The sequence below is a fragment of the Coregonus clupeaformis genome, chromosome 35, assembly GCF_020615455.1.
Source record: "Coregonus clupeaformis isolate EN_2021a chromosome 35, ASM2061545v1, whole genome shotgun sequence".
Classification (NCBI taxonomy): Eukaryota; Metazoa; Chordata; class Actinopteri; order Salmoniformes; family Salmonidae; genus Coregonus; species Coregonus clupeaformis.
The window spans coordinates 4,983,686-4,995,831 of NC_059226.1; the positions used below are offsets into that span (position 1 = coordinate 4,983,686).

At 49.4% G+C, this 12,146-nt stretch overlaps 1 protein-coding gene across 2 annotated transcripts in view; it reads left to right on the plus strand.

Moving 5' to 3' along the window:
• The first annotated feature begins 49 nt into the window (after nt 1-49).
• Nucleotides 50-12,146, plus strand: part of LOC121551114 (collagen alpha-1(XXVI) chain) — a 64,130-nt gene continuing 52,033 nt past the window's right edge. For both annotated transcript variants that reach the window (XM_041863663.1, XM_041863664.1), the window contains exons 1-3: nt 50-469; nt 1,147-1,269; nt 2,293-2,396. In XM_041863663.1, the coding sequence (XP_041719597.1) occupies nt 309-469; nt 1,147-1,269; nt 2,293-2,396 (388 nt within the window). In that variant the 5' untranslated portion in view covers nt 50-308. The remainder of the gene's footprint in view (nt 470-1,146; nt 1,270-2,292; nt 2,397-12,146) is intronic.

The window sequence follows — 12,146 nt, forward strand, 5'->3', positions numbered from 1 at the left end:
ATAATACACCATGCGCAAAAACTACTGCGTCGAGCTTCCCAAACTCCAGTGCGTATAGCGCTCAGACGCTGCTGCAGAACAGACAACCCCTCCAGAGTTGGAAGGCAGAAGCCTAGCAACACGACAAAGGCGGTGACTGGGAGTACAGTAGGCTACAGAATGTCTCACGACGTTGCAGATTTATATGGTATTCATTTACTTTAATGATATATTAGGACTTCCCAGACGCGCGTCTCCAAACTTTATCCACTTCACAATACAGGTAGTGTTCAACCTCTTACTCGAAAGGAAACCTACATTCTCGGACAATGACAGGTTCAATAATTTTTAGCATTCTCTGTATTTGGATGTTTTCACCCAGTCTGTCACGAGGGACCGGGTTTATCTATCAGTTTCCAGGTGTGACATTGCAAGGCATCCACACTGAACACACCGCTGGACCCCCTGCAGGCACCAACGCGGCTCGCAGGTAAGTGGACCTCAAGCAAATAGGTAGGCTAAATGAAACCCTAATGAAGTCACTCATGTATTCATCAGAGAAGTGATTATAAGTTCAAGTTGTTGTTCAATGTTAAACAGCTACTGATCTGTAGAAATATACATTTTTATATAGTTATCAATCCTGTTGAAGTTGGACTTGTGTATGCTACTATGCTTGAGCTTGTGCATTGACTTTAGCCAAAAGTATATAACTGTGGTGCAACTATTTCCTTGTCTGCTATGAATAACGAAATGAAAAGCAGTACTGGCAATAATGGAAGAGAGCATTAAGATGTGGTTCTGGGTTTGGATTGGAATGGATGAATGGAGCAGAAGTTCAAAGCTGCGCATTGCTGCCAATCTAATACTCTCTCTTAGTATGTGAATTGTCTCTCAGCTCCAGTTTATGACACTATAAACAACTTTATTTCCAATTTCACATCCTCACATCCTTTTATGGTCTAGATTTGGCCTGCTAATCCAAACTTGTCAATTGACAAAAGTGGACCGCCCAGAGAGTTTTCCTCAAATAAAAAATAATTGCTTTATTATTCAAAGTTAAACGGAAAACATTTTTGTCTGCCTTTTATTTTGATCCCTATCTCCCAGACACCACACACACATACACACACTAAAACTCTGCCTCCGTATGGTCTCCTTTGGTAGGAACTGGTGTCAGTACACAGTGTCGAAGACTGTGTCATGCCAGGTGCACAACGGGACTGAGACGCTGGTACAGCGTATGTTTCAGAGTTGCCGTTGGCCGGGACCCTGTTCTAACCTCATCAGGTATGGATCGCACAGTTCACTCACTCACTCCCACTGGCCCTTCATGCAGTGTGAGTGCCATGCAGTAGAAAATACAACTTCAGACATGAGAGGTTCTGATTTCAGAGTTGCGCTGGGACTATCTCGAGTTGAGGGATTATCTGCTCAAGTCACTGCATGTAATTAAAAAGGCAATGCACAGTAGCCCCACAATGTCAATTCACTGTCAACAAACTATATAGATATACATCCTAATGGGTTGCAGTTGCTTACAAGGTCACAAACCATCTTGCTGAGCCGAAAGCTTTGGGGGAAGGGCTACCATTTCCAGGTTTCTCTTGGTTGTCTTCAGGACAGCTATGGGTCAAGTGCCACTCTACATTTTGGTGGGCTTTGCTGCCAGACGTTATACAGGGATCATGATTATGATGTTTGTATATTTTTAGCCTAAAGGGTCCTTAATGTCATCCAGCTTTGACTGCAGAGAGTCTAATGACTGATATTTAAGCCCCATGGAAAGGTTATTTGTTTGTTGGTTGAAGAAGGCAGATTTACTCCCTAGACCACCACACAGAGCAGCAAGTCATCCACCATTACGGCATATGAATATGATTTTTCCCATTCCAGTATTCCCATGTCTGCCATTGCTCCCAGAAAAGACACTGATGTAAAACCATAGCCGTTTATCATATAGATTTGTGTGATTTGCAACTGTTTGGTTGCATTCCATTGTTTTATGTCTTTGGGATCAATCCAGAAAGACTACTTTAATGGGCTCCCTGTATTCGGTCATAATGTTAAGCTTGGATCGGCATTGTTATTTTATCCCTATGTTATAGACAGGTTCAACATCTTTTGATTTTGAGTTATTCCCGTGTAAAGAGGTCAACGTATTCTCTCCCTTGTAAAGGATTTGAATGACGTCTGTGAAGGTTTGACTTAATGTTACTGACATCAGTGTAAAGGCCTCTAATGATGTCCGTGAAGTGAACATCTGCCCCAGTGCCACAGTGCTGCCCGTCAGTGACTATACTCTGTTCTCAGTTACAGGACACTTGTCCGGCCCACGTACATGCTGACGTATCGCCAGGTGACAGCGTTGGAGTGGAGGTGCTGCCCCGGCTTTATGGGAAACGACTGCAGAGAGGGTGAGTACTGTACCTGTGTTGTCTGTCTGTGTCTGTGTCTGCCTGCCTTTTACACTCAGAGAACTGGTGAGCTGGAGGTAGGAATGCCACAAGGGCACTGCAATCAAAACTGTAGTCCCCTTGTGTACCTCATGCATTGGTTTCATCCTAAACTCCCTGCTATGTATGACATCAAAATCACAGGCTGAAAAACAATGGCCGATCATCACTCGCTCATGCACTGTATTCTTGGCTGGGCATTTTGTTTTTGTGGTTTGTTTTGTTTTGTTTATTGAATCTCCTTACTGTGGTGTAAGCAAGACAAAAGATAGGGATAGTCACTGAACCAAAAGTTCAGCTTGGCTCTAAATGACAGATTCCCTATACTTACTGGTCCTCCCTCTTGGTTGGACTCACTGTTCTGCTTCTTCTTGGTAAAAATGTCCTTATAGTAAGTTAATGGACCAAGACACAGTGTTTCTTATGTTCTCATGCCACCAATATGGTGGTTCAGATTTATGACTGGTGTCTGTTACAGAGAACACGGCTCTGCTCCCCATTTCAGACTGTAGCTCTGTTCAACATAGGATTGATGACCCTCCTCTGCTGCATCATTCGTGGGGGACGACATGTTTACTGTTGTTTACTTGTTTCTATCTGTATGCACTGCTATCTATCTTTTCTATCTTGGTGTTCCAGTGGCTACCCCTGATGATGCTGCACTCTGATATCGTACAATTGTACCAAAAACAATATGTTGTTGTCATATTTGTATGTCATTGTGCGGTGACCATAGAGAATGATAGAGGACTCTAGGGCACAAAAGCTTGTTTTAGCATGGGCAGCGCCATTGAGGACTTTCACCATTTTGAAGTAGTCAGCTGGGTTAAGGAAGGAGCACATAATTCCATCCAGGTCATCAAGAGGGATCAGCCAATGAATTATACTTGTGAGTAAACATTCCATAACACGTGGCAGTCAATCGCCAACCTGGGTTTTATATACACCCTTTCAGTTTGTTTACCAACTCATAGAAGTAGTAGAAGAAGAAAATGGACTACTTGGAGATGGCCTCAATGGCTCTGCCCGCCCACTCATAGACGCCATAATGGGACAGATAGAATGAAGAGTCCTCTATCATTCTCTATGGCAGTGACAGACACATGCACACACACACACACACACACACACACACACCCTCCACACACCGTCTGGAGAGGGGCCTCTCCCTGACTGGAAGTGCTATCCCTGTGAATGGGTAAACAGAGCCAGACTGTTGCGGAGTGGGGCGGCCCTCTGTAAAGTGAACTCCTTGGCCCTACTGGTCTGTTCTACTGAGAGCCTTGTTTTGGTTTCAGGGGAACCAAGGTCAACCGCTCAAGCTGTTGTTAATGCACCAAACCCCCCTACTCAAACTCTCCCTCTTTCCACCTCTCCCCTGTTAGAGTGAATGTCTTCACAGGGCAGACTAGGAACCCCAGGGATTGGCTGTCTCAGGGCAGGAAGCTCTGCTCTAACAGGCATGCACACACACTCACACACACACAAATGCCACAGGCAAATAGCTTCACTTAACATTCACCTACAGTAAATCATGTAAAACTGTCATTGGGAGATTTGCGTGAATCTCAAGCACCCGTCACAAATTAGGATTCAGCCATGATTCTTGAACATCTGCTTCTGGCACCCCCACCAAACATCTCCATCTCTGTAGTTATTCACATGGTTGTGGAATCCACGGGCATGGGAACTCAACCATGGCAATCAGATATCATATCATCATGTCCTGCATGCATGACATGATCTGTTGATTTTGGTGAAGAAAATGAGTGCTAGTCATAAAAAAACAAAATGTTCAGTTATAATTGCTGAAACAAAATGTTGAAAGGTATAAAATGTTGGTCTGGAATGCTCCAGTGTAGCCTTGTTGCATCTTGAGGTGAGGGACCCTGGCAGCAAGAGATGGGAGAGTGGTCCTGCCATGCTCAGTTGGTACACTCTTAGAAAAAAGGGTTCCAAAAGGGTTCTTTGGCTGTTTCATAGGAGAACCCTTTTTGGTTCCAGGTAGAACTCTTTTGGGTTCCATGTAGAATCCTCTGTGGAAAGGGTTGAACATGGAAAAATTGTAATTTAAAGAGTTATCCAATGGAGCTTGCATCACCATGATTGTGGGTTCAATTCCTGCTGGGGCTACCCATGTGAAAATGTATGCAAGCACTACTGTAAGTCGCTTTGGAGAAAAGTGTCCTCCAAATGGCATACAGTATATAGCTATAAAGCAATAGAGGAAGAGAGGGAGGTGGAAATGCAGAGACTACAGATTTGTAACATGTCCTTTATTCCTGGAAAATCAGCAGTTGGAGCCGTACACATTCACTGTACACATACCTGTTGCAAAACTCCAATGTGCTTTGAATGACAAAAAAAGTTCAAAGAGCAAGGTACTATTCACAGTCTCGTCTCTAGACTGTTGAAGCAAAGCACTCCAGTGTCAGTACTCAGGAGGCAATGTTATCCCTGGATAGGCAAGCCACAGTTGCAGAAGTCAGCCCACTTACTGTTGTGGTAAGAACCACATGCTTTTCCCATTTTTACCCCCGAAAGCATTTGCTTCTGAGGGAAAGAAATGACATCATCTGGGGATGGGAGGTCTCTCCCCCCCACTCTATCGACACAGTTGTTTCAGAGAGTGTTCGCTCCTAGGGCCGTTGCGTTAATTGAAACCAGTGCGTCGTTGTTGTTTCAGGTTTGCGACTCCTCTAGAGTGAGCTCTTCCAGGTTGTCGTCATGTCGTCATGCCGTCATGCGCTGGGCGGCGAGTGTGTCCTCTAGCCTTGATGCCTGCCTCCCTGTGTGAATGTGTGAGTGTGTGTGTGTGTGTGTGTGTGCAACCTGGTGGATGTGAGAGCTGGGCCTCAGCCAGCTGTCTGTGGTAGTGCATGCACAGCTGCTGTACCCCAGATTTCACTGGTCTATGGAAACAGCCGGTTAAGAGAAGATTCATCACGACATTCACTCTTTGGAACCATTGGACAGGGAGCCTATTATGGGACTTTGTAAGCAAGTGTTCTCATGAACTGCCAGTCTCTGTCAAGATGAGCATGTTGCAGGCACATGGCAAGTGTCCGATTTTATAGGAAGAAAATTAAAATATAGTTATATTGTGCAGCTTTTTAACCGTAAGGTCTTTGTTAGGTTTAGAAGCTGTGAAATTGCATCTGTGAAATTGGCTGGATGTGCGTGCACTACCTTTGTCAGACTTTAACCAGAAGGAATCAGTCTTTGGTGGTGAAGCAGACAATAGATGTATTGCCTGTGGCAATGAGAACTAGATGTTTCAAAGGAGACATTGTTTTAGCTCTGCCCTTTCAAGCATCCAGTAGAACCCAGTCATAAAGGCACATAGTCTACGAAAGTCCAGAGCCAATGGAACACACATTTTGACTCAAGCTGTCCATAATGTTGAGGGAACAAAACCGCAACAGATTCTTTTTCAATCAGTTTCACAGAATTTTCTTCATATGCCATGTGCTTCCCATACTCACCCGTGTCCTTTTGAGTTCCCATACGCATCCAATCCATTAAGGCTTCAGAGTCTCTGTTTAATGTCATTTTACGTCAAGGAAAAAAAATAGCCTTGTGGCTGTAATATTTCACTTGACTCATATTTTTGTTCTGCTTCGATGGCTTTCATGACAGGGGCTTGAGAACGCTGCCACATTCACTTTCCACCACTAAAACACAGGCTTTGTAGTGAGTTGTTATTTGCTGAGTTTGGCATGATTCTTACTTGATTGATACTCCCTGGACTGTATTTTAAGTGACCATAACAAATTACTGTTGAGTAGCATCACTAGACATAAGCATATGCATTTGTGACTGACCGGCTCGATTCGGTCTTATGTAGCAAAATTTGAAATTGTGTTTTTTAGAGACTCAGAGCTAGAAAATGGTATATCATACACTACAGTTGAGGAACAATGGGAAAGTAATTCTAATTTGAAAGTTGATAAACTTGTAACCTCACTTTTGAGAAAATGGCCCTGGAGAGCTCTTCTTTGTCTACACCCATTCAGCATCGTTCACACACTCTTAAGCTTTAGCCCCACCCATCTCTTTAAGGATTCACATGTGAGGCTATGTACTAAACAACCAAAGATTTCAAGACTAAAGGCTGGCTTATACAACGGGTGTGTTCGTAAATTTAATCTGGAGTGCCAGAGTGTGATCTGGGCGTTCGTAAACTCAGAGCGTTGTCAGATTGTCTGTTCGTAAATTCAGAGCGTTTCGCTCTCGGAGCGTTCAGAGCGCACACTGGATGCTCTGGCCCAGGAGTAGGGTTGATAACCTAACAACAACAGTCAAGCACCCTAGCTTGCTAGCTACTTCCAGACACAAATGAGAGAACAGCTCACTCTGACCATTTTACTCACCCTAGCAGAGCTGGTTAGGCTGTTTTTATGTTATCCATAGCGTTGGTGACTGCAACTGTGCTGCTGGCAACAATTTAATTACGCTTTTTTGCCAAGGCTTACTGACACCGGCCATATTCAACCGGTGTTAAGCGTTCGTAAATTAGTCAGTTATTTTGCGCTCTGGCACACACAGATGAGAGTGCTCTGAAATCGGAGTAGATAGCCAGAGCGAATTTACCAGCTACGTCTATCGACAGTTGTCGCAGTGACATCATAAACATTCTATTGAAATAGTTACTTGCATAGTGGAGTCTTTTGTTAAGACATGTAGCTAGCTAGCTAAACAATTAACCATAATCCCAACTCATAACATTTCTACCCTGCATGAATCTGCAGGTAGCTAACCAACCAGGTACAATGTTAGCTAGCTAACATTAGGCTATAACTATCAATGCAAATGGTACTGAGATACGAATAATATTACTACACAGATCATACACATAATGTTAGCTAGCTAGCCAGCTGCTAACATTAGCTAGCTAACAGTACATTTTAACTTGAAATGAAAACGACTTTCTGACAAAATTAGAAAAGTGTAATATCTGAAAATGTAGCTATCTAGACTCTCTTACCTGTATACAAGTATGGACACTTCTCCCTCTCTGTCACAGATGCCATGGTTGCCCTTAGTTTGAAGATGTAATCCGGAGACTGGTGTTTTATTCAACAGCATTCTGTGTGTTTTCTTTTTGAATTTTCTCCATCTCCTTAGCTGTCATACTCTAATTCCACTGATTTCAAAACTCAGTCCTCCAGAAAGTGGAGAGCAACACTTATGCAGTTCTACGACGTGATATCTTTCAAAAAAGCCGCATTAGAAAGGATTACCTATAGTGAGGGAAAAAAGTATTTGATCCCCTGCTGATTTTGTACGTTTGCCCACTGACAATGAAATGATCAGTCTATCATTTTAATGGTAGGTTTATTTGAACAGTGAGAGACAGAATAACAACAAAAAAATCCTGTCACGATCGTCGGTAAGAGAGGAGGACCAAGGCGCAGCGTTGCAGGCAAACATACTCTTTATTTAGCGATACACGACCAAAACAACAAAACGATAACGTGACAGTTCACAGTCTAACACAAACCAACTAGAAACAAGATCCCACAACTACTGTGGGAAAACAGCCTGTTTAAATGTGGTTCCCAATCAGAGACAACCAGCCACAGCTGACACTCGTTGCCTCTGATTGAGAACCACACTGGCCAACATAGAAATGAAACACCTAGAACTACAACACAGAAATCTACACACCCTGGCTCAACATAACAGTGTCCCCAGAGCCAGGGCGTGACAGTACCCCCCTAAAGGCGCGGACTCCGACCGCGCCAACCGACTACCACAGGGGAGGGACCGGGTGGGCACTCCGCCTAGGCGACGGAACCGGCTCGGGCCTGATCCCCGCTCCCTCTCCAACCCCCAAAGTATCCCTGGTCCGGTCTGGCCCCGCTGGCCGGAGCTGGACTGCACACTGGTGGAGCGGATTGCTCTAGCTCCGGCGTGAAGCATCTGACCGGTGCCGGACCAGGCACCGGTGGAACAGGCACGGGACGTGCCGGACTGACGCACGCACACCACTGGCTTGGTGTGGGGAACAGGCACGGGCCGTGCCGGGCTGGCCGACGCACACCACTGGCTTGGTGTGGGGAGCAGGAGCCGGGCCGGACGGGGGCTGGCGAGCGCACCATTGGCTTGGTGCGGGGAGCAGGAACGGGCCGGACCGGGCTGACGACGCACACCACTGGCTTGGTGTGGGGAACAGGCACGGGCCGTGCCGGCTGACGCACGCACACCACTGGCTTGGTGTGGGGAGCAGGAGCGGGCCGGACCGGGCTGGCTATGCGCACCATTGGCTTGGTGCGGGGAGCAGGAATGGGCCGGACCGGGCTGGCAACGCGCACCATTGGCTTGGTGCGGGGAACAGGAACAGGACAGGCCGGGCTGGCGACGCGCACCATTGGCCTGGTGCGGGGAGCAGGAACAGGACGGACCGGGCAGGCGACGCGCACCATAGGCTTGGTGCAGGGTGCAGGAGCAGGCCGGGCCGGGCTGGCGACGCGCACCATAGGCTTGGTGCGGGGAGCAGGAGCGGGCCGGACCGGGCTGGAGACTCACAACCTTGGCCTGGTGCGGGGAGCAGGAACAGGCCGGACCGTACTGGGGACACACACCACTGGCCCTACGCAGGGATCTGGAACGGGCCGGACCGGACTGGTAATACACCCCAGTACCTCTCGCCGTGCCTCTACACCTTCCATCCCCTCTTCGACCAGTGGCCCCCGTAACCTGGCGGCCTCCTCTGCCAACCCGCTGGGCCGCTCTGTCGCGGTCTCCTGCTGGCCCGTCGTTAGCCCCCCCCTAAAAAATGTATGGGCTTCACTCCTACCCGTGGACCAGGTCTCCATACTTCTCGCCAGCCTTTCGCCCTTCTGCTTCCACACCCGGCTTGACCCAGTCGAGGAGGCGCTGGATATCCGCTAGGGATTTCCCTGGCGATGGCTCCTGGACCCGCTGCTTGGTCCAGTTCTGGTGGGATCTTCTGTCACGATCGTCGGTAAGAGAGGAGGACCAAGGCAAACATACTCTTTATTTAGCGATACACGACCAAAACAACAAAACGATAACGTGACAGTTCACGGTCTAACACAAACCAACTAGAAACAAGATCCCACAACTACTGTGGGAAAACAGCCTGTTTAAATGTGGTTCCCAATCAGAGACAACCAGCCACAGCTGACACTCGTTGCCTCTGATTGAGAACCACACTGGCCAACATAGAAATGAAACACCTAGAACTACAACACAGAAATCTACACACCCTGGCTCAACATAACAGTGTCCCCAGAGCCAGGGCGTGACAGTACCCCCCCCTAAAGGCGCGGACTCCGACCGCGCCAACCAAATACCACAGGGGAGGGACCGGGTGGGCACTCCGCCTAGGCGACGGAACCGGCTCCGGGCCTGATCCCCGCTCCCTCTCCAACCCCCCAAAGTATCCCTGGTCCGGTCTGGCCCCGCTGGCCGGAGCTGGACTGCACACTGGTGGAGCGGATTGCTCTAGCTCCGGCGTGAAGCATCTGACCGGTGCCGGACCAGGCACCGGTGGAACAGGCACGGGACGTGCCGGACTGACGACGCACACCACTGGCTTGGTGTGGGGAACAGGCACGGGCCGTGCCGGGCTGACGACGCACACCACTGGCTTGGTGTGGGGAGCAGGAGCGGGCCGGACGGGGCTGGCGATGCGCACCATTGGCTTGGTGCGGGGAGCAGGAACGGGCCGGACCGGGCTGACGACGCACACCACTGGCTTGGTGTGGGGAACAGGCACGGGCCGTGCCGGGCTGACGACGCACACCACTGGCTTGGTGTGGGGAGCAGGAGCGGGCCGGACCGGGCTGGCTATGCGCACCATTGGCTTGGTGCGGGGAGCAGGAATGGGCCGGACCGGGCTGGCAACGCGCACCATTGGCTTGGTGCGGGGAACAGGAACAGGACAGGCCGGGCTGGCGACGCGCACCATTGGCCTGGTGCGGGGAGCAGGAACAGGACGGACCGGGCAGGCGACGCGCACCATAGGCTTGGTGCAGGGTGCAGGAGCAGGCCGGGCCGGGCTGGCGACGCGCACCATAGGCTTGGTGCGGGGAGCAGGAGCGGGCCGGACCGGGCTGGAGACTCACAACCTTGGCCTGGTGCGGGGAGCAGGAACAGGCCGGACCGTACTGGGGACACACACCACTGGCCCTACGCAGGGATCTGGAACGGGCCGGACCGGACTGGTAATACACCCCAGTACCTCTCGCCGTGCCTCTACACCTTCCATCCCCTCTTCGACCAGTGGCCCCCGTAACCTGGCGGCCTCCTCTGCCAACCCGCTGGGCCGCTCTGTCGCGGTCTCCTGCTGGCCCGTCGTTAGCCCCCCTAAAAATGTATGGGCTTCACTCCTACCCGTGGACCAGGTCTCCATACTTCTCGCCAGCCTTTCGCCCTTCTGCTTCCACACCCGGCTTGACCCAGTCGAGGAGGCGCTGGATATCCGCTAGGGATTTCCCTGGCGATGGCTCCTGGACCCGCTGCTTGGTCCAGTTCTGGTGGGATCTTCTGTCACGATCGTCGGTAAGAGAGGAGGACCAAGGCGCAGCGTTGCAGGCAAACATACTCTTTATTTAGCGATACACGACCAAAACAACAAAACGATAACGTGACAGTTCACGGTCTAACACAAACCAACTAGAAACAAGATCCCACAACTACTGTGGGAAAACAGCCTGTTTAAATGTGGTTCCCAATCAGAGACAACCAGCCACAGCTGACACTCGTTGCCTCTGATTGAGAACCACACTGGCCAACATAGAAATGAAACACCTAGAACTACAACACAGAAATCTACACACCCTGGCTCAACATAACAGTGTCCCCAGAGCCAGGGCGTGACAGTACCCCCCCCTAAAGGCGCGGACTCCGACCGCGCCAACCAAATACCACAGGGGAGGGACCGGGTGGGCACTCCGCCTAGGCGACGGAACCGGCTCCGGGCCTGATCCCCGCTCCCTCTCCAACCCCCCAAAGTATCCCTGGTCCGGTCTGGCCCCGCTGGCCGGAGCTGGACTGCACACTGGTGGAGCGGATTGCTCTAGCTCCGGCGTGAAGCATCTGACCGGTGCCGGACCAGGCACCGGTGGAACAGGCACGGGACGTGCCGGACTGACGACGCACACCACTGGCTTGGTGTGGGGAACAGGCACGGGCCGTGCCGGGCTGACGACGCACACCACTGGCTTGGTGTGGGGAGCAGGAGCGGGCCGGACGGGGCTGACAATGACCCAAAACACATGGCCAAGGCAACAAAGGAGTGGCTCAAGAAGAAGCACATTAAGGTCCTGGAGTGGCCTAGCCAGTTTATAGACCTTAATCCCATAGAAAATCTGTGGAGGGAGCTGAAGGTTCGAGTTGCCAAACGTCAGCCTCGAAACCTTAATGACTTGGAGAAGATCTGCAAAGAGGAGTGGAACAAAATCCCTCCTGAGATGTGTGCAAACCTGGTGGCCAACTACAAGAAACGTCTGACCTCTGTGATTGCCAACAAGGGTTTTGCCACCAAGTACTAAGCCATGTTTTGCAGAGGGGTCAAATACTTATTTCCCTCATTAAAATGCAAATCAATTTATAACATTTTTGACATGTTTTTCTGGATTTTGTTGTTGTTATTCTGTCTCTCACTGTTCAAATAAACCTACCATTAAAATTATAGACTGATCATGTCTTTGTCAGGGGGCAAACGTACAAAATCAGCAG